The sequence below is a fragment of the Cuculus canorus genome, chromosome 10 (genome assembly GCF_017976375.1).
Source record: "Cuculus canorus isolate bCucCan1 chromosome 10, bCucCan1.pri, whole genome shotgun sequence".
Classification (NCBI taxonomy): Eukaryota; Metazoa; Chordata; class Aves; order Cuculiformes; family Cuculidae; genus Cuculus; species Cuculus canorus.
In genome coordinates, this window is record NC_071410.1 from 21,243,632 (window position 1) to 21,265,192 (window position 21,561).

Consider the following 21,561-nt stretch of genomic DNA (forward strand, 5'->3'; position numbering starts at 1 on the left):
GAAGGGCAAAGGCCCAGCAGCTACGGTATTTCCTGATGGATTTCCTACTATGCCTGCTCTTTCCTCTTTTCTGAAGAAGGACTTTAAGTTGGAGCATCTTTCCACTGGCTGCTTGATGCAGCTGGCTTTTTCTCCCCTGCCAGAATGAATACAGTGGCGCCTTTCCACTCCTGGGAGCTGGGGAGGCGTGGCTTATTGAAGGGCCACAGTATAAGGAAGAAAATAAAATCCTATCATTATTAGGAACACTGGAATTTTTAGACCCAGGAGGAGATTTTAGGGTTTGTTTATTCTTCCCTATGTTTGGCAGTGTTCACTCCTCTGGACCTTAAAACAGGGCTGGTCCCTTTTAGTCCCGGCTGTCCTGTGCAGGCAGGATGCTCTCGTGTCCAAGGTACAAGTGCTGCATGGAGGCATATGTGCTAAACTTGCTGCCTTCTTCATCTACATACGGAATATCTAGATCATAGGCCCCAGACACTCTTGAAAGCTTCTCTTCTCGTGGTCTAAGCTACCTGGCGCTGTCTTTCGCAGTATTTCCTGCCTGCAGTGAGCCACTGCTGCAGTCAGTAGCTGAAAGGGGTATCTGAGCAGAGGCTTGGCAGGGAGCTGTTAATCAGAGGGTGTGTGAGGACATGAAATGTGAGCAACGGTGACAGGTACTACAAGCTTGAGGTGAGCAGGTGTCTGTCGGTGTCTTCAGGGCCTGTGAACGGCAGCCTCAGGCATGGGCAGGAACTTGAATTTTCCTCTAAGCCGAGGCAGCGATTCCTTGAGCAGCCTGCAGTGTATGTTCCTTTATCTGGCGTTTTGTTTATAGGCTCTCCCGAGGTGCCAGCTACTTAGATGTGGAGTTTCACAAACTTTTGTTAATCACGTTGAAGTAGCAAACTGCAGCAGTTACATACGCTGTCTCTCACCCAGAACAGCTCAGCTGCTCAGGGGCTGTTTTCACCACATCCTTCTGGGTAAAGCCATGGCCTAGAGCTGGGGGTGACGGAAAACCATCACTGTGTTAGTTGACAAAGGAGCCTGGTCGGTATTTGAAACCTTTGGGCAGTGGAGCACTCTTTCAAATTATTTGAGGTTATCAAGGGTTTCTTGAGCTCTTTTTGCCTCTCTGTCCCCCCAGGATAAAAGGGGAAAGGCTTAGGTAGTGTGGAAACCTTCCCTTAGTCAATGGAATCAACTGTACCATCTCCTGCTGAGGGGATATCCACCTACAAAACTCCAGCTACAAACAGAGAATCTGCCTCCGCTCTGAGGTGGATCATGTGGGGCTTTGGCTCTGGCCTGAGGAAGAGCTGCCTGAAGTGCATTGGCGACTGATTGTCATGACATGGGTGCCTTCTGACAAGGGACATGGTCACTGTAGCTCTGCCTCTCGCTGCCAAGGGCTGTGGTCTTCAGACACCAGACTCCTCTTCTGAGCCAGCTCACAGCCAACACGCTCCTCAAGGGCATTGTGTAATGTATTTTGCTCGTAATGAGTGTAGAGGAAACACATTTCCTCATCTGCTGCTCACAGTAATTTAGCCACCCCAGCAGCAGAATGGGGAGTGCAGAGAGCTACGTTTAGATCTCATGCTTCACCTCTCCCCACTTACCGAGAGGACTAAACTCTCCCTTTGCAGTTCTTGAGCATCAAAAGATTATTGGAAGGAAAGGGGCTTCTTGGCAGTTGCCATCTGTCCAATATGGGCGTCAGTTGTGCCGTGTTATGGAACAGGTTCTGTTTGCTATGATGAGATCAGATCAGTTCTTGTAACCGAGCTTTTTCAATCCTTTCAGCCAATAAATATGAACTGCATCCTTTTCCCTCCCACTGCACCAGAAAGTGTTGGAAAATGTCTTAAACTAAGAAAGCAAGTCTTCAAAGAAATGATTTATCAAGTGGTCAGCTTAACAAAAGAGGTATTTCAAGCAATAATGAACTTAAAGAAGTCTATGTTACCCATCAAAGGTGGAATAAACGTGAGGAGCAGTAAGTCACTGCAGTTCTTTCCACTTCTTGTCGTTCATTCTCAGGCCACACAGTGGCAGAAGATGCAAGGAATTACTACAAAGAAGTCACTGCTAAGTCCCATCCAGGCGTGGCTTTAGGGCTAACAGTGATGATGGCTCTGTTTCTTCTGCTGTGCTGATTCCATTTCTTTAGAGAAGCCCAGGAGCTGTTGTTCACGAGCCTGTGTGGCTGTGAACGGATTTAAGTAGCTGCAAGCAGTTAGTGTCCAGTGTGCCAGAGAAGGCTAGAGAGGGGAACAGGGGGATGCATGGGGGAAAGTGGAGGTGACTTGAAGGCGGCAGGTGTCATGAATGAGTTTTTTTAGACAAAACTTGTGTTTAAATAAAAGAAGCATCACTTAATAGCTTTCAATTATAAGGTCACACTGTTGCTTAATGCAAGGAGGAAATAGCTGAAGAGAAATTTGGTTACGTGTGCTTATGGCCAAAGGGTTTGATTTGAGATCCCTTCCAACCCAAACCTACGATTTTATGATTTAAAAGGGTCCTTAACTGGTGACAGACAGGGATTGCTTCTTTTCTCAAAGCCTCACAGGCCCCTATACCTGCAGACTCCTCTGAGTTTTGTAAGGTTTTCCCTTTGTTTCATTAAATCTATTGAAGTTATGAAGAAGGGCCTGGGTGATGATTTGCTTCTCTCTCTCATCTCATCCATTGAGCCTCTTTACATTCCCAAGGCTGGAAGTGCTCCAGCAAAACAGCTAATGAACAGTAATGAGCTGGAAATGGGCGCTTCCAATGAGCAGCAGCAACATGTAGCAACAAAGACGTTCTTTCCCTGGCTAAGGACTACAGAGATCTTCGAAGTCCAAATGGGAAAAAGTGAGGAGAAAGGAGACCCTGGGAACAAGGAGCAGACACCGACTGTTTGGAGCACAGGAGAGCAAGGACTCGCCTGTCCCTGCCCAGAGCTGTCAAAAGCAGCTCTGTCGCACTGTAGATCCTTTTAAGCATTAGGTGAAGTTCGAATTAGATGATCTTTAAGGTCCCTTCCAGCTCAAACCATGCTATGATTTTATGATTCATTCTATGATTCTGTGCTGCACCATCTGCTCCATCGTGATGCTGGTCGGTGAGTGTGGGAGGGGGCAGGCAAAAAGCACCTTGATGGGTTGTAAAAGCTGGGGCTGGGATAATACTGAGCTAAAAAGCTAAGTGGAAGCAACTGGTGGTGACCATAAACACTCTTCTGAACTGTAAAAGGCTGGAAATTTGGGACAGAGGAGAAGCACCACAATATGGTTCATAAAATCACTGTCAAGCATCTGCCAAAGCTACTCCCAGAGAGAGCAGCGGTGCAGGCAGACCCAGCAGAGCCGTTTGCTGCTGCTGTGTATGTGCTGTGTCATTTGTCACTGGTAACCTCTGGACAGCCAATGAAGAGTGATTTAGGTTGGGCATTAGGAAAAGGTTTTTCCACTAGAGGGTGGTGGAGCCCTGGAACAGCTCCCAGGGAAGCAGTCACAGCACTGAGCCTGACAATATTCCAGCAGCATTTGGCCAAGGCCCTCAGCCCCACAGTGTGAACGTTGGGGTTGTCTTGTGCAGGGCCAGGAGTTGTACTTGATGGTTCTTGTGGGTCCCTTCCAACTCAGGACGCTCTGTAATGGCAATATGGCTGTAACTTTAGATCTCCTCTGCTTCTATTCATGTGATGATCAAATACATATGAAAAGGCTTAAATGTTTTAGAGGTGGAAGTCACAAATTTAACTCTAAGAGGGTGTTTGCAACAGCTGGCTCAACTCCTGGCTGTGCCCATTCCTGGGAGGGGAGAAAAGCTCTCTCTCGGGCTGCCTGCCTGGTGTTTCTCAGCCTTGGAGAGGCAGAGCTTTTCACTGCTGGCTTCCCCAGGCCCTGCTCAGGAGAAGCTTCCCTCTGCACAGCCTGGAGCCTCCTCTCATCTCTGCCTGCAGCCTCTAGGTTTGAACCTCCGGCTGGCAACTCTGCAAACACTTTTCGCTGTGTGAGCACCAGCAGTGAGCAGGGCAAGGAAGCAGAAGACCTTGGGTCCTGCCCAGCTCCTGCTGCCAGTGCTGGTTCCAGCACTCAAGCTGTGGTTGGTGGGGACAGGAAGAAAGCCTGGGCTTGCATGCTCACAAGTAAACCCTGCAGCCCACAGAGTACTGAAGAAAAGCCACTGACTTCCTCTGCTGCCGAGGCGACACCTTGGAGATGCTGGCTGGGTGCTGTGATGCAGAGCCTGGTGGGTTCAAGGCCACGCTGCAGATGTGGTGATCAGCTGGCCACTGCTCCTACCACAGCTCCTCTGCTGAGGACAGAGGAGATGTCCTCCAGCTGGCACTACTGGAGTCTCAGCTCCTTCCTGCTGCTCCTCGGTGAGTTTGGGGGTCTCAGGGAATGGGTGATGTGGCCAGGAGCCAGAATGGAAGGATGCCATGGGAGGTGGTGCTGAATGGCTCCTCAGCTGGGTGGCAGGGACAGTTCACTGGTGACCCCCAGGAACGTCATCCCCATGACATGTGCCATCAGGGACCTGTGCTGGCTTCAGTCCCAGCAGGGTCAGGGTGGCAGGAGTGGCTCTGTCCACCAGTAGGTGAAAAGTAGGAGAGGGCTCTGCCTTTGCCTCCGCTTTTCTCATCTGGGCACAAGGACTGAGAGCTGCTTTGCCTGTAGATGGTGAGAGAGGCAAGCCCAGCTGTGAAGCGGTGCAGCATGCTGAAGTGCTAAGGGACAAATAACGTTGAGGGTGGTGGATATTTGCAGCCCATCTCTCAGCTGCTGCCTTGGCTCATGGGCTGGCTCAGCCCCTGCAAGCCCTGGAGAGCAGAGCTTGGGTCCCACAAAATATGGATACAGCAGCTGCATGTTGCTGACACCCAGCTTCTGTGTGTGGAGGTGCAGTGTAGGAGTAGGACAAGGCTCTAGGGAGGCCTTAGAGCAGCTTCCACGACTGAAAGGGGCTCCAGGAAAGGTGCGGAGGGGCTCTTGATCAAGGAGTGCAGGAAGAGGACAAGGGGGATGGTTCTCAGCTGAAAGAGGGGAGATTGAGATGAGGTCTGGGAAGAAATATTTTGCTGTGAGGGTGGGGAGGCCCTGGCCCAGGTTGCCCAGAGCAGTGGTGGCTGCCCCATCCCTGGAGGGGTTCAAGGCCAGGTTGGATGGGGCTTGGAGCCCCTGATCCAGTGGGAGGTGTCCCTGCTCATGCAGGGGGTGGGACTGGATGGGCTTTGAGGTGTCTTCCAAATCAAACCATTCTGTGGTTCTATGAAATGGAGTGGTGGAATGATGTCTGCTGCAAGTGCCTGCACGGGGCTGTGCTTGAGGAGAGGAATGGGCAGCGGGTCCAGCCTGTGCTCTCGTGCCATGGGGTTAAGCGTGTCACTGAGCTGTCCCTTTTCTGCAGGGAGAAACTTGGGTGCTCTCATCGAAATCCATCAGGACTCGGTCAATGGCACTGTGGGTCAGCCCATGCTCCTGCCCGTCTCCTACAGATTTGATGGTGCCATTCTCTTCCCAGTGTCGATTTCCTGGACATTCAGTAACAGCTCAAACACAGTCATCGCCTGTGCATTGCAGAATTGCTCCTTGGATGCCAGGGGAGCTCCCAGCAACTGCTCTGCAGAATTCTTCCCACAGAAAACCTACCGTGACCGTGCTGCTCTCTTCCCCCTGAACGGGTCTCTGCTGCTCTGGGATCTACGTCTGAGCGATGGTGGGGTTTACGCTGTCACCTTCAGAGTGACATACCAAAGTGGGAATGGCATCTCTAGACAGCTACACTCAACCAGGCACAGCACCTTCAGAGAGTCATGCCATACCAGGAACATCACCCTCACTGTGCACGAGCAGCGTTTCACCTCCGAGCATCCAGGTACATGTAAGTGGGAGTGTGCTCAGCACAGCCATCTCCTGCACTGCCCCGGCCACGCGTATGGGAAGGAGCATGGCACTGGCACAGTTTTTGTCCTTCATCGCAGAGGGTTGAGCTGCTGTGGTGAAGAGAGGGTTTCCAGGGATGTCTTAGATGGTGCTGTAGATGTTAGATGATGTGATACAAGGGTGTTTAGTGATAGGATGAGGGGGAATGACTTTAAATTGGAGTGGGAAGATTTGGATTAGACATTAGAAATTAATTCTTCACAGTGAGAGTGGCGAGGCCCTGGACCAGGTTGCCCAGAGCAGTGGTGGCTGCCCCATCCCTGGAGGTGTTCAAGGCCAGGTTGGATGAGGCTTGGAGCCCCTGATGCAATGGAATGTGTTGCTACCCATGGCAGGGGGTAGAATGGGATGGGCTTTGAGGCCCTTCCAACCCAAACTATTCCATGATTCTGTGATTCATCCTATGATTCTATGTGTATCTCTTTTATGGCAGGAAACTTATCCTGTCCCACATCACCAGCTTTTATGGAAGTAGAAGGGCTTCATGTGCAGCTGGTTGTCTCCACAGGATAAATGCTCTTTAACCAGTCTTGCCTTTACCCATCACAAATGGCTACAGCTCAGAGAGATGGGCTGAGACACCCTCAGCGCTGGGGTTGGGGGAAATGTAGTATTCAGTGGGGAGGACAAAGAGTCAGGGATAAATCAGTGGCTTTGTGGGCTAAGGGAAACTCACCAAGTGATTCTTGTTTGTGCCTGTGCAAGGTATGTGTGTGTCATGGGGTTAAACTGTCAACCTCCATCCTTGTGGCAGGATGGGCTCCTTCTTTAACTGCCTGAGCCTGGTGTGTTTATCCTGCCATGCAGTCCTCATGCCCTGCCTTGCCCCCACCTCTCCTCCTGTGTTAGTTTCTCGCTGATTCCTGCCCTGATTTATCATCTCCACAGGGAGCACAGGGGTTTGAAGTCCTAACTTTGCATTCAGTAAATTCCCGTTCCCTCCTTGGATTTTCCCTTCTCTGCTGGGTCTCTGCCATCACTCAAAGCATGAAACAGAGCACAAGTTCCTTCGTGCTGATGACTATCACAGTTCAGCTCCAGACCGGCCAATTTCAGCAGCTAAAAGAGAACAGATGGGCTCCCAATTCCCTTCCCCCACCCTCCACCCAGGGGAAAGAGAAGTGAGAGCAAAATGTGGGCTGGAAACCGAAGCTAAAGCAGCTTTAATGAAATAATAATATAATAACATCAGAAATCCCATTAATAAAAATATTAATATATACAAATATACTAAATTTCACCAATTTGGCAGCTAAAGCTGAGCAGCTGGGCTCCCAATTCCCTTCCCCGACACCCCAGGGAAAGGGAAATAAGAGCAAAAGATTTGTGGGTTGGAAACCGAAACTAAAACAGATGAATGAAATATTAATACTACCACTATTAATAAGAAAATAATAGAATATATACAAATATATAAAATTTCACCCCTACCCCTCGATGACAGCATCACCAGCAATGCTGCAGAGCACGCGCAGGGAAGGGTCCAGGCTAGGAGGGAGCTGGGAACTGGATTCAGGAACACACGAATCCAGGATCAGGGCAAACAGACAGACGAGGTCCGTATTGGATGCTGGCCATCAATAAAGAGAGCAAGACCCTCACGATCGATCGCTCAGTTTTATCCCAAGGCTGATGCACATGAGATGGAGTCCTCTGTTGTCACGTAGGGGTCACCTCTCCTGTCACCCCTCCCTGCAGTTGCCGCCCTTCTCCACCGTTTTCCCTCTCTGCTCCTGGAGCCTCAGGATGGCCTTGGTTTCTCTAGGAATAAGTGTAAACCAAGGCCTCTCTGCATCCCTGTGCCCCGAGTGATCAGTTAGAGAGAAACAACATCTGAAGCACATGCAGTTCTCTTTCAGAGAATGAAGTTACTCAGATGAGACTGAGCCTGTGAGAAACCAATTCTGCATCAGCTCAGATGAGAACTCTCTTCCACAGCTCTGCTGCTGCCCTGTGTACAAAGTATGTTAAATAATCTCTATGGTGGCATCTGGCACGGCTCAGTAAAAATCATCGTATACAGCACCCAAATGTCTGTGCCTTCTCTGCTAGATCTGGTGAGCTGCTTCCCTCTCCCCTCTGGCAGAGCTGTGAGCCTGGACAGGATTCCTGCTCTCTCCAGGATATAAATATTCCTGAGGGTATTTTCTGGGCTGACACACACATGCCAGCCTCTGGCCAGCAGGAGGTGAAGCTGTGGCCTTTTTACAACGCAATATTTCCTTGGAGCCCTGTGGCTGTGGTGCTGCTCTCCAGCATCTTGTGCTTTGATCCCAAGATCCTGCTGTTATCAACAGGAACAGAGGGACCTTGAAGATCATCTAATTCCACCCCCTGCCATGGGCAGGGACACCTCCCACTGCATAAAGGGGCTCAAAGCCCCATCCAACCTGGCCTTGAACACCTCCAGGGATGGGGCAGCCACCACTGCTCTGGGCAACCTGGGCCAGGGCCTCCCCATCCTCATTGTGAAGAGTTCCCTCCTTATGTCTAGTCTAAATCTTCCCCCTCTCCCATTAATAGCCATGGTTTAGAAAATGTGGGAAAGCCACTGTAATTCCTTCTTTAGCGAACATTTACACCATCTGCTTTCTTCCAAACAGCAGAGACAGTGCAGCAAGACCTCATCCGCAACTGTGCTATTGCCATTTGTTCTTCAGCCTCCCTCCTGCTGCTACTCCTGCTCTTCTGCTGCATGCGACACCGTGGTGAGTGGACTCACTCTTGCTTTTTACCCTTCCATGTTGCATCCTCCAGCTCACCCAGGCACATTCTTGGATGTTAAAGGCAGTGGAGGGCGTGGGACTTGCCTGGGTGTTGCTCTTCACACCAGAATTATTCCTTCCGTAAGAGCACCTTTCAAACGTGCCACCTCATTCCAGGCATGACAGTGGCTGAATGCATTTCAAGAGGCCCAGGCTGGGCTTGTTATAAAGGGTTTCGGGGAAAGTCAGAGCAGAATAAAGGCACTGCAACATGTTCAGCCTGTAAAAGGGGTGTGATTTCACGGACTCTGAAATGCATCCTCTAAGCGTGGCCGTGACTGGTCCCTTGTAGTTCCTTTAAAGCTCCAGGAAGGATTGGAAGGGGTCTCAAAGCCCATTCAGTTCCCCTCTCTGCCATGGGCAGGGATATCTCCCACCAGATCAGGTTGCTCCAAGCCCCATCCAACCTTGTCTTGAACCCCTCCAGGGATGGGGCAGCCACCACTGCTCTGGGCAACCTGGGCCAGGGCCTCCCCACCCTCACAGCAAAACATTTCTCCCTGAGATCCCACTTCAATCTCCCCTCTTCCAGCTGAAAAACGTTCCCCCTTGTCCTGTCCCTGTTGTCCCTGATCCAGAGCCCCTCCCCAGCTTTCCTGGAGCCCCTTTCAGCACTGGAAGCTGCTCTAAGGTCTCCCCACAGCCTTCTCTTCTCCAGGCTGAACAACCCCAGCAAGGTGCATATCTCCACAGCTGCCATCAGATGTGTCTTCAGAACCTTCACCCCCGAGGATGCCTTTGACAGGAAACAAACCCATTTCTTTCCAAGGGGGAGATTTTGCCTGCACTGAGAAAGTAGTTACAGAGCTCTCCATTTTAAAGACAAAATCAACACATTCCCCTGGTGAAAGTGCCAACAGAGGAGTCCATGTCCTCCAGCCCTGGGAGAGAGGGATGTGCAAAGCATCTGTGCATCTAAAAGGAGGTTGTGGAGAGGAGGGAGCTGGCCTCTTCTCCCAAGTGACAGGGGACAGGACAAGAGGGAGTGGCCTGAAGCTCTGCCAGGGGAGGTTCAGGTTGGATATCAGAAAAAAATTCTTCACGGAAAGAGTCATCGGGCACTGGAACAGCTGCCCAGGGAGGGGGTCGAGTCACCTTCCCTGGAGGTGTTTAAGGAACGGGTGGATGAAGTGCTGAGGGACATGGTTTAGGGAGTGTTAGGAATGGTTGGACTCGATGATCCAGTGGGTCCTTTCCAACCTGGTGATTCTGTGGTTCTGTTATCTGCCAGGTAATAAGACTCTGTTTTTTTCCGAGGTGCAGCTCAACAGCAGAAGAGAAAAATCACCGAACAACAGCAGGTACAGGGGAAAATCTGAAAGCTCTTGGGCACAGGCAGCTGGGTAACTGCACGCTGCTGGCTTGATGGACTGAGCTGCAAGAGTCAATGCTGGAGATAAAACTAGGAAGTGCAAAGAACCAGCCCTTGCCCCCGTTGCACAATTCCCCTCCACATCCCTCCCTGCCAGACCCCAAATGAACCTGAACCAAACCATCGTGGATGGGCAGCCTTGGGACAGCTCTGGCCAGCAGCAGCGAGGACAATGCCAAGTGGTTAAATGCGGAGAGATGTGCAGCTCTTCATCCCTCCCTGCTTCCCAGGCTCCGGGATTTACGTTTCAAGCACTTACTTCTTCAGGGATCGGTGGGGCTAACCTCGGGGCTCTTCTCACAGAGTTTTATCTGTGAGAAATGACTAAATGGGAGAGAGAGAGGCAAAGAAACCTAAGGAGACATGAGACCAAGATAGCTCAAGCCATTTCTCTGCCCACCATGTAGCGCTGGTGAAGGTGACTGGGTGGGGTGGCAGGTGTCCTAGAAACGATGGAGAACTCCAGAGACCACATCCTGCAGATCCCACTAGCCTGGGGTTGTTGCCACTTAAAGAGAATAAAGAGGGGATTTGGGATTTTGGGTTTTTTTCTGGTGTGGATAGCCAAGGTGGAGCGTAGGTTCCTGTCATGGTTTAGCCCCAGCCTGGTCCAGTTTGGCAGCTAAATCTGACCAGCTGGGCTCCCAATTCCCTTCCCCAACACCTCAGGGAAAAGGAAATAAGAGCAAAAAACTTGTGGGTTGGAAACCAAAATTAAAACAGATAAATGAAATAGTAATATTACCACTATTAATAAGAAAATAATGAAATATATACAAATATATGAAATTTCACCCCCACCACTCGATGACAGTGTAACCAGCAGCAGGCACAGGGAAGGGTCCAGGCTAGGAGGGAGCTGGGCTCAGGAATGGGATTCAGCAACACACGGATCCAGGATCAGGGCAAACAGACAGACGAGGTCCTCAGTGGACATCGGCTGTTGACGAAGAGAGTGAGACCCCTGTGATCCCTCAGTTTTATCTCCAGAATAATTTACATGGGGTGGAGTCCTCTGTTGTCAGGTTGGGGTCACCTCTCCTGTCACCCCTCCCTGCAGGTGCTGCCCTTCACCCCTTTCCCTCCCGGCTCCCCCACCCCCAGGATGGCCTTGGTTTCTCTAGGAATAAGGGTAAGCCAAGGCCTCTCTGCATCCCCGTGCCCCGAGTTACCTCTTCTAGAGAGAAACAGCATCCGAAACACATGCAGTTCCCTTTCAGAGAATGAAGTTACTCAGATGAGGCTGAGCTGGAGTGGGAAACTGATTCTGCTTCAGCTCAACCAAGAACAGTTCCCACCCTGTGCTCCCTGGTCTGAGAAACTGGAAACCACGACAAAACTCCAACAAAGGTTTTCACCCCTCTTGTCATAAGTCCATCGAGCTTCCATCTGCTCTCCAGGGTGTGTGTTTTGTCTGAGAGGTCCTTAGGCAAAGTCAGTGCCACCCCTGGTGTGCCTGATGGGCTGAGCCAGCTTGGCATCCCTGGGGTATGGAGGTGGGGCCAATGTTCCCCCACTGCTATCGTGGATAAAGCCATTTGGGCTTTTTGTAGCTCCTGTCTCTGCCAACTCCTCATTGCATGCAGTCAGTAGCTCTGGACCCCTTCTGATCCCAGCACAGCCTCTGAAGGCTCCCATTTTCAGCATTTGCTCTGTTCTTCTCTAGGTCTCGGGTATGGAGAAGGCCCACATGGAAAGCACTGGGGGGGCTGTCGTAACCATTTATGCCACAATTGGAAACAGCTTTGAACAACCACCGCCAAGACCAACACCAGAGGTGGTGTACACGTCCATAACTTCTCTTGATCCACCAGGACTGAACACCAGACCCTACCATCTCCTGGTTTGACTGTGGGAGTTGCCTCAAGCAGGAGCTTTGCAGAAGGTAGTTGTGCCTCAAAGCAAAGAGGATACTTTTGCCCGTGTTCCCCCTCCAGCAGCTCTACACACTGAGCCCAGAGTTGGAAGGACTTGGAGCAACAGAAATGCATTAGTTTCTCGAACTGCAGTAACTCTCTTGAATTTGAGGGATGAGCTGGTTCTAGTTTTAACTTGAGGCATCCTGAGGGTACAAACACATCCAGTGTGATGGAAAGATGGCAAAGGCAAGTTAATAGTTCATCCATGGGAAGCTTGCTTTCATAGACTCGCCTTAATATGACGGGTAATGTAGAGAATTAAATGGATTTTAATCACGTGTCCCAGGTTCGCTACCAGTAGTCTTGTTATATTAAAAGAATGTATGAAACAGGGAGTCCAGACCTTACGGTTTCTAATCATTCCTGTGGTTTTCCTTGACTGCTTTCCAGTGCAGCAGCAGCTCCTGCTGCTCTTCCACTCCTCTATCAGCCACAGCACTGCCAGCCCCACCTATTAGGAATGGAGCTGAGGAAGGGTCTGGAGCACAAATCTTACAAGGAGCTACTGAGGGCCCTGAGGCTCTTTAGGCTGGAGAAGAGGAGGCTGAGGAGAGACCTCATCAGTCTATGCAGCTCGGGTTGCCCAAAACCTCATCTAACCTGGCCTTGAACACCTCCAGGGATGGGGCAGCCACCACTGCTCTGGGCAACCTGGGCCAGGGCCACCCCACCCTCACAGCAAAACATTTCTCCCTAAGATCTCATCTCAATCTCCCCTCTTTCAGCTCAAAACCGCTCCCCCTTGTTCTATCCCTGCACTCCCTGATCAAGAGCCCCTCCCCAGCTTTCCTGGAGCCCCCTTCAAGACTGGAAGCTGCTCTATGTTCTCCCCGCAGCCTTCTCTTCTCCAGGCTGAACAACCCCAACTCTCTCTCATCCTGTCCTCGTACAGGAGGTGCTCCAGCCCTCACATCATCTCCATGGCCTCCTCTGGACTCACTTCAACAGCTCCATGTCCTTCGTATGCTGAGGACTCCAGAACTTAACACAGGCTCCAGGTGAGGTCTCATGTGAGCAGAGGGGCAGAATCTCCTTGCCCTGCTGGTCCCACTGCTTGGGATGCAGCCCAGGACATGGTTGGTTTCTGGGCTGCGAGCATAAGTTGGCGGCTCATGTGGAGCTTCTCACCCCCAGCTCCCCAAGTCCTTCTCCTCAGGGCTGCTCCCAATCACAACATCCCCCAGCCAGTATTGATACTGCAGACTGCCCCAACCTAGGTGCAGGACCTTCCACTGGGACTTGCTGAACCTCATGATGCTCACACGGGGCACTTCCGCAGCCTGTCTCTGTCCCTCTGGATGACATCCTGGCCTTCTGGTATGTCAGCTGTACCACTCAGCTTGATGTCATCGTAATTATGCTGAAAACAGCAAAAGGTGAAGTTTTGCAAGAGTTTCCAGAATTTTGCTTTATCCTTCTGCCTTTTGGTAAGGTTGAGAGGTAGGAAAGAAGAGGAACTAAGTAGGTGTTTGACACAGAGCAACCTCTGTGGCTCTGTGTGAAAATACATAGGCATGTGTTGGGCCGTACAGATAAAGGAGCGTTGTCAGGAACATTACCTGACCACCAGGCTGTGGTGCCCAACTGGAAGGTCAATTTAGGGTGGATTTTATTTTGGACTCGGAAAACAGGGCTGTTGAGCAAAGTTCACTTGATGGGCCACCTTGTTTCTGTATAGGAAGCACTTGTGGTAAAAGGTTTAACTCTTGAGCAGGATGCTGGTGTGGGGCTTGATTGTAGCATGAAGATGCACCATGGATCTTGTGTTTTACTGACCCCGCTCAGCCTCGTTCGAGCTTCTTCTACGAACGACGCTTTTCTCAGAGGTGGAGGCTACTGTCTTCTTAGGTTTGTTCCCCAGCCATAACTCACACCAGCTTTTGAAAACCACCCCTCTGGGGCTGGAGCCACTGGTGTGAGGGTGAGGAGCACTGCTCAGGCAGGAAGGGGCTGTGCAGAAAGGCTGGCAGCTCTTTGGCTGTGTGAGCTGGCAGTGGTGTGGGGAGGAAGGCAGCAGAGAGGTGTCAGGGAGTTCACCTAGAGCTGAAGGGCAATTGTAGCAGCTTCCTGGGCATCTCACAGAGGAGCTGCAGTTTTTGCTTTTGCTTTAATGTGCCCATAGGAAGACCAAGATCAGTTTCTAGTCAGGAAACTCAGTGGCTTTTTTCCCCTCTTGTTTTGAGCTGTTTCTGCCATGCTCAGCCTGTCTTGTGCAGGGTTAGGGAGGCTGTCTTTTGGAGGTCCAGGATTGGGTGGATGGGTTTAATGGGATCTTCAGTTCGGGTAGTTCGGTCTGGAGGAGAGAAGGCTCTGAGGAGACCTCAGGGCAGCTTCCAGGACTGAAAGGGGCTCCAGGAAAGCTGGGGAGGGGCTCTTGATCAGGGAGTGCAGCAACAGAAAGATGGGATAGTTTTCAGCTGAAAGAGGGGAGACTGAGATGAGATCTCGGGAAGAAATGTTTTGCTGTGAGGGTGGGGAGGCCCTGGCTGCCCAGAGCAGTGGTGGCTGCCCCATCCCTGGAGGGGTTCCAGGCCAGGTTGGATGGGGCTTGGAGCCCCTGATCCAGTGGGAGGTGTCCCTGCCCATGGCAGGAGGTGGGAACTAGATGGTCTTTGAGGTCCCTTCCAACCCAACCCATTCTATGATTTTAACTCCGAATCAAACCGGGCATGCCTGAATGGGCTTTGAGATGCTTTCCAACTCAAACCTTTCTATGATTCAGCATCTGATTCTGGTTGTGAGGTGTCACTTGCACTCATTTTCCTGTCCGTTATATCACGTGCATGTTATTTGCCATATGCATCAACCAGGAAAACCAGGCTCTTGCATTCCATGCCTGCTCTGGAGCTTCCAGGCTTTTGTATATTCATTTTAGCCTGTGCAATCCTGCCAGCAGTGGCTGCTTTTCCCATCAGGCAGCTGAGCTGGGTACCAGAAAATCCATGCACCTCCAGAGAGATGCAAGTGCCTGCTGTTGGCTGGCGAGATGCTGCATTGGCACTAATTACATGCAGTTTAGTGCTGATGAGGCTTGCCTAGACTTGCCCTTGACGATGGCCAATATGAAATCATAGAATCATGGAATCATTAAGGTTAGAAAAGACCTCTGAGCTCATCCAGTCCAGCTGTCACCCAACCCCACCATGCCTGCTAAACCACATCCTGAAGTGCCACAGCCATACAGTTTCTGAACCCCTCCAGGAATGGAGACTCCACCACTGCCCTGTGTAGCATCTGCCAGGGCTTCACCACTCTGTGAGGAAAGAAATTTTCCCTACTATGCAATCTAAACCTCCCCTGCTGCACCTTGAGGCCGTTTCCTCTCATCCTATCCCTTGTTACTTGGTTGAAGAGGCATGGTAACTGCATTCGTGGCATCGTGCAGTTAAAATTTTATGCTTTTTTGATAGACCATGAGTGTAGCCTGGGGGAGGAGAGAGCAGCCCCTACACTCACCTGATGTAGCTGAGCTGTTAAGTCCTTGCAGCAAGCCCACAGCTCCTCTTGCAGCCCCACAGACTGAGTGCCAGCAGGGTTCCGCCAAGGGTCTCCGCACTCTGTGTACGAAATGGAGAGGAATACAGATATTAATGGCAAAGAAACCCTTAAAAGTGAGAGGAGACAGGGCTAGCCGTATTCACTCTGTGATGCCCTTCATGCTTCCGTGTTTCTGCTTTCTCTTCTCTACCTTTTTGCTCACCCTGATCTCCCACCACAGAAGACATTGCGTCTTTGCCTATGCTGTGGCTTCCCCCCCTCTCTCTAACCCGTGCCACAGCCTTACCAGGTGCTTCCGCTTTTTCGCTTTTTCCTTTCCTTCTCTCAGCACATTCTTTGCAGGGCTTAGACCTCCCAGGCCCTTCTTTGCTTTTTGAAGCTCTTAAGGGGTGGTGTGGCTTTCCTTGTTGCTGCAAATAGCTCAGTGCTTGCAGACCTCCAGGTGCCTGCTGGCTACATCTCAGTGCGAGCTTTCTTCTGCTGGAGATGTGCAGCCTCGTTTTTTAAAGATTTCAAGCACTGCAGTGGTCCTCTCAACGGCTTTGCTGCTGTTTGTAGTTGCTTCTTCCACGTTTCAATCCATCCTAGGCCCACGTGGCTGAATATCATCCCTTGTGGCTGCTGCTGAGCGGGTGGGGGACCTGGTGACAAAGGACATGGCCAAGGGTGTTCTTCACCTTGGCTTTTACCATCAAGACTGATCTCCAGCGATCTAAGAGCTTGGAGAAAGGTCACAGCAAGGACGACTCCCTCGATGGGAGAGGATCAGGTTAGGCAGTGCTTTAGCACACTGGATGTGCCAATGGGCCCTGAGAGGATGTAGTCATGAGCCCTGGGGCAGCACTGTGAGATCGCTCTTGGTAATCTTTGAGAGGTTGTGGCACCCAGGGAGGTTTCTGGAGAGGTCCTGTCCTCAGGGGCAAAAAGTCAGGGACTAGAGAACAGTGAGCCACATCTCAGTCCTTGGACAGGGGATAGAGAGGCTACTCCTAGGAACCATTTCCCAGCATGTGAAGGACAAGAAGGTGATAAGGAGGAGTCAGTATGGATTTGTGAATGAAAATTCCTGCTTAACCAACCTGATAGCCTTCTGTGATGAGGTGGCTGGCTTTGTGGACAAGAGGAGAGAGTCTGTGTTGTCTACTTTGAGTTTAGCATGGCTTTAGACACCATTTCACACAGCATCCTCATAAAGAAGCTGACAAAGTAGGAGTTAGATGAGTGGATTTATCACTTTTGCAGGTTGAAATCTGGCTAAACAACTGGACCCGCACACGGTCCTGGGCAACCTGTTCTGTGTAGTGTTGCATGAGCAGGGACTTGGACTAGTTCGTCCACAGAGGTACCTACCAACCACTGCTCCCCTGTTATTCTGGGATTCAGCCACACCATTTGTTTAGAGGGAAAAAGTGTCACAGTTGTCCCTGGTACAAGGGTGGCTCAGAGCCTATGGGATGCATATCATGGCTACCTGAGCTGATTTAAAGTGATGAACACGGCATCATTGAGATTACAGATGTGTGCCAAGGCTTCAAGGTACACCTCTGTGCGTGGGAGCAGGCTGGAATAGCTCCCCATCCCCTGGGTTCCCAGAGCTGGGTCTCCAGACAACACCATCTTCACTGGGACTGCTCAGGTGAGTCGGACTCCTTTTCACTAATGTTTTTTGTTCTCTCATGTCATCCTAAGTGGAGAATTTCAAGAAACACCACCTGCCGCCTCAATGCAAAGCTCTGCACAGATATCTCCACTGAGCACCCACATGAGCATTGGTGACAGCCAGGAGCACAGTGGCCACAGCAAAGCCCTCTCCTTGCCCAAGCTGTCCCAGCACGCTACTGTCCAGCTTAGTGGTTTTGTGGGCAGGACTCAGGAGGCTTCACCTGTCACCCTTGACTGCAGGGTGGAGGCAGTTTGTCTTCTCCAGCCTGGAGACCACAGAAGGGGTGAGCAGGCACCAGCTGCTCCACACACATGCCTGCTGCATGCTCAGCATGGTCCTGCTGAGGGTGGAGGGGTCTCTGACAGCAACAGGAGTGCTGAAGGGGACTAGAAAATGCAATTTGTAACACTACTTCATCCACACACTTCTAGCAGAGAGGGACACTTGTCCCTTTGTGACTTTGGGCTGCAGCAGCGAGGGAGTGGGAAGAGAGAAGGACCTGGGGTTTTGCATGAGTTTCACAGCTGCTTCTGGTTGCCTGCTATTCTTATCTCTCTCCAACCACAATAACCTGCAGTAGCCCAGAGCGGCAGGTGTGCAAACTCTTCCTCGCAGCCGATATTGACAGGTCTGTGCTGCTGTGTTTGCTCTTTGATCTCTTTCAGCCCTCAAGAGGCTGGGTGCAATGCAAGTGCCAGGGAAAGCTTTTAAAATACTCATGAAAGGAGTTATGTCCTACCAGAAACCTGTCATGGTTTATCATTTAGTTTATCTAGGATTAAGTGAAGAGTATGGAAGTCTTCAAGGCCAGGTTGGATGTGGCTTTGAGCACCCAGATCCGGTGGGAGGTGTCCCTGCCTGTGGCAGGGGGTGGAACTGGATGGGCTTTAAGGTCCCTTCCAACCCAAATCATTCTAGGATTCTATGATTTTTTTTTTAAAGTTTCCTTCCAGCAACCCGGAAGGATTAATGGGGTCAGAGTACCCTGACGGTTAAATATTACTCTTTGGAGTAGTCAAAGGAAAAGGTGGATATGGATGATGGGGACACGGTGGAAGCAGTGGGTGGGTAATGCTCATCTACAGCAGCTCATCCTTCCAGCAAGTGAACAAAATATCTGTCTGGAGAATCACAGAACGGTTTGGGTTGGAAGGGACCTTAAAGATCATCCAGTTCCAACCCTGCTGCGATGGGCAGGGACACCTCCCACCGGATCAGGCTGCTTAAGGCCGCATCCAACCTGGCCTTGAACACTTCCATACTCTTCACTTAATCCTAGATAAACTAAATGATAAACCATGACAGGTTTCTGCTAGGACGTAACTCCTCCAGGGATGGGGCATCCTGCTTGCATCTCATGCCCATGCCTTGGCATTGCTTTCAGTTGTTTTTGGATTCTCAGACATCCCAAGCACACATAAATTGCATGCAGGATGCAGCAGCCCTTCCTTGCAGTGACAAAATGCCAGACTTGTGAGGTGACCCTACAAATATCCAGCCCTGCATTGAGGAAACAGGCAGACGGGAACAGAGAACCTGTGCTCTGCTGGGCACGGGGAGAAAGAGAAGTTGAATTAAAAATGAAAATGTACAGCTGACCACAAAATAACAAGAAAGGCAGAATCTGAGCCTCCCCTTTAACACACACAGACGCCCAAACCGAGCATTTGGCCAATGCCCTCAGACACATGGTGTGAGCTTTAGAGTCGTCTTATGCAGGGAGAGTAGTTGGACGCAGTGGTCCTTGTGAGACCCTTTCAAATTTGGACATTCTGTGATTCTATGATTCTATTCAAGTCTGCTTGGTGAATAGTTTGTACTGAGCCAGTTGTGAGCACCACTTCTCTTAAAGGTCATTGTCCTTCCTGTCTGAAAATCATAGACTCACACAACGGTTTGGGTTGGAAGGGACCTCAAAGCCCATCCAGTTCCACCCCCTGCCATGAGCAGGGACACTTCCCACTGGATCAGAGGCTCCAAGCCCCATCCAACCTGGCCTTGAACACCTCCAGGGATGGGGCAGCCACCACTGCTCTGGGCAACCTGGGCCAGGGCCTCCCCACCCTCACAGAAAAACATTTCTTCCCAGATCTCATCTCAATCTCCCCTCTTGCAGCTGAAAACTGTTGCACCTTGTCCTCTCTCTGCATTCCCTGGTCAAGAGCCCCTCTGCAGCTTTCCTGGAGCCCCTTTCAGTCCTGGAAGCTGCTCTCCATCCCTCCATCCGAGGGTCTCCCCTTCTAGCTCTCCCCTCGGGAACTGTCACTTCCCACCCCGGGGCAGTGGGCTGAGGGGGTTCACCCGTTCACAGCTGGATCACCTGGAGGTGAGGCCTATCCAGAAGCAACTGGAACGTGCTAAGAATGTCCTGAAGCAGCTCAAGAACAAAGTGCCACAGAGGCAGCCAAAGAAGCAGCTGGGATTAAGTGAGTACGATAGGCACAGGGGTGGCTTTGTGGACAGCACTTGCCCCCTTAATGCCCACTGGCCAGCGTGGTACCCTGACAAGGGAGCGATTTAGCCAGCAAATTGTGGGGATGGTGAGGAAGCAGCTGGGTCTTCTTCTCCCACCAGGAGCCAGCAGCAGCTTCCCCACACCAGAACAGGCATGAGCAGGGGGCACCTGTGGGATTGAGCCCTCCCAAATCAATACTGGGGTGAGGATAACAAAGGCTTTCTGGGTTGAGGGCCAGGGATGGTGGCTTGTCCTCCCAGGCAGGGTGAGGATACACAATGCCCTGCGGACCTGGCTTGTGCCCAGCCCTCCTTGCGAGGCACAGGAGTGTAATTAGCACTGAGGCAAGCGCTGTGAGGGCCGGTTGGGATGGCAGGCATGGGTGCCTGTGCCCTTCACCCCATGTCCCTGCCTGTCCTGGGCAGCTGACAGGTTTTGGAGCAGGTGGCAGGGCCAAGGCGAGCATGTCCAGGTCCTCAGGCAGCGGTGACAAAGCCTATACTAAACCCATGGGAACGCTGCTTCCCCAAGGCACAGCACTGGCTTCCAGGCTGGGAGCATCTCACCTCAGTAACAATTATGACAATCCCTTCCTTTGGCCTTGCCAGCACGCCCACATCCCATGGGACTGGGCTGCATGGGACTGCAGTGGTGTGGATGTCCACAGGAGCATTTCCTATGCTTCTGGTGGGGTTTGGACGTTCCCCTCTGTGGATTCTCTCGGGCCTAATATGAGGTTGAGCTGGTTCCCAGCCCACGAACAGCCACTCTCCCTGCTCCAAACCCCTCAGTTCTGGAAGCAGACAGATCGTGTTAGGCTGGTGGGGCACAAACCAAGCCCGCCTTCTGTTCTCAGCTCCTTGGCTGTTCATCCATCGCTGCCAGCACTGATACTGACGCCAGCTCACCCTGGCTCCCCTGGGAGCACCTGGCAGCACCTGAATGATATGGAAATGGCTGGGGTGTGGGACTCATCTGGGATGATTTCCCTGGGGCAGCTTTCTCACAGTCTCCAAGGAACACAGCACAGACCAAGTCTGTCTCTTTCGTACCATTGGTCCTTCCTTCCTTCACCATCGCACCTGGCTCTGCACCGTGAGCACCTGCTGGGTGCCCTCACTCTGCACACTCCCAGCTCAACTCCACACTGGTGCTTTCCTCTCCTGGGCTCTTTCCAGCCCAGCCTCTCCCCACCTCTTGTCCTCTCCCAACAGCCCAGAGCAATGAAGCAGCCCAGTCTGGGCTGGTCCCATGGCACTGCTCATCAAATGGGGTGGCAAACTATGGCCATCCAACCACAGCCACGGCCCCTCCAAAGGGCACAGCAGCTCCCGAGAAGCAGAGAGGGGTCTCACCGTGCCCATCAGCCCCAGGCGGTGCACGCATATCCTGCGTGTGCTGAAGAAGATACAGTCACAGCAGCACAGCGCAATTCTACTGATGCAAGACGTTACAATTATACAGTGCACAGAGCAATGTGATAAGGGTCATCCATGGGGCACTGATTTTGTTTCAGCCTTGTTGATCGGTCCCTGTCACTTTGGATGCCGGTATCCAAGCTGGACACGAAGACCCCTTATCCTGTCAGTGATGCAGAGAAGGGAGGGGGATATAGCTGGCTGGTGCTCTGCAAGGCAGTGCATTTTGGCCATCCCAGTCTCTGCCCCCTGCTGCTGGAGGAAGATAGGGCTGATGGAGCCAACCGGTATCACCGTGTTGGTGCTCCAAACCCAATGACATCTGCTTCCACCCACCCTTTCTTAATGCTTTACATGCAGCTGTCCTGTCCCAGCATCCATCTCAATCCAGCCTTGGTGATCCCTGGGAGTCAGACAGGGCCAGCTGTGCTCACCAGGGCAGGAAAGCTTTCCCCAGAGTTCAAACCTTCCCAAGTCTCTGTTCCCTCTGCTCCTCAGTGCAGATCACGAAACTCGGTCCTCTGATCCCGGGCACATCTCTCCC

General features: G+C 51.5%; 1 protein-coding gene across 14 annotated transcripts in view; it reads left to right on the top strand.

Moving 5' to 3' along the window:
- The first annotated feature begins 112 nt into the window (after positions 1-112).
- The window catches only part of LOC128853110 (uncharacterized), a 32,121-nt gene continuing 10,672 nt past the window's right edge, over positions 113-21,561 (top strand). For 3 of the 14 annotated variants that reach the window (XM_054075173.1, XM_054075179.1, XM_054075178.1), the window contains exons 1-6: positions 113-4,363; positions 5,392-5,859; positions 8,531-8,635; positions 9,956-9,993; positions 11,731-11,949; positions 12,876-12,981. Coding sequence is in view for 8 of the 14 variants with exons in the window: in XM_054075166.1 (XP_053931141.1) it covers positions 3,592-4,363; positions 5,392-5,865; positions 8,531-8,635; positions 9,950-9,993; positions 11,731-11,913 (1,578 nt within the window). In the remaining 6 variants the exon portion in view is untranslated. Of the gene's footprint in view, positions 4,364-5,391; positions 5,866-8,530; positions 8,636-9,949; positions 12,687-12,875; positions 14,291-16,723; positions 16,741-19,318; positions 19,571-21,561 lie in introns of those variants that run through there. The other 11 variants (XR_008451359.1, XM_054075166.1, XM_054075165.1 and 8 more) reach the window with 11 other exon arrangements.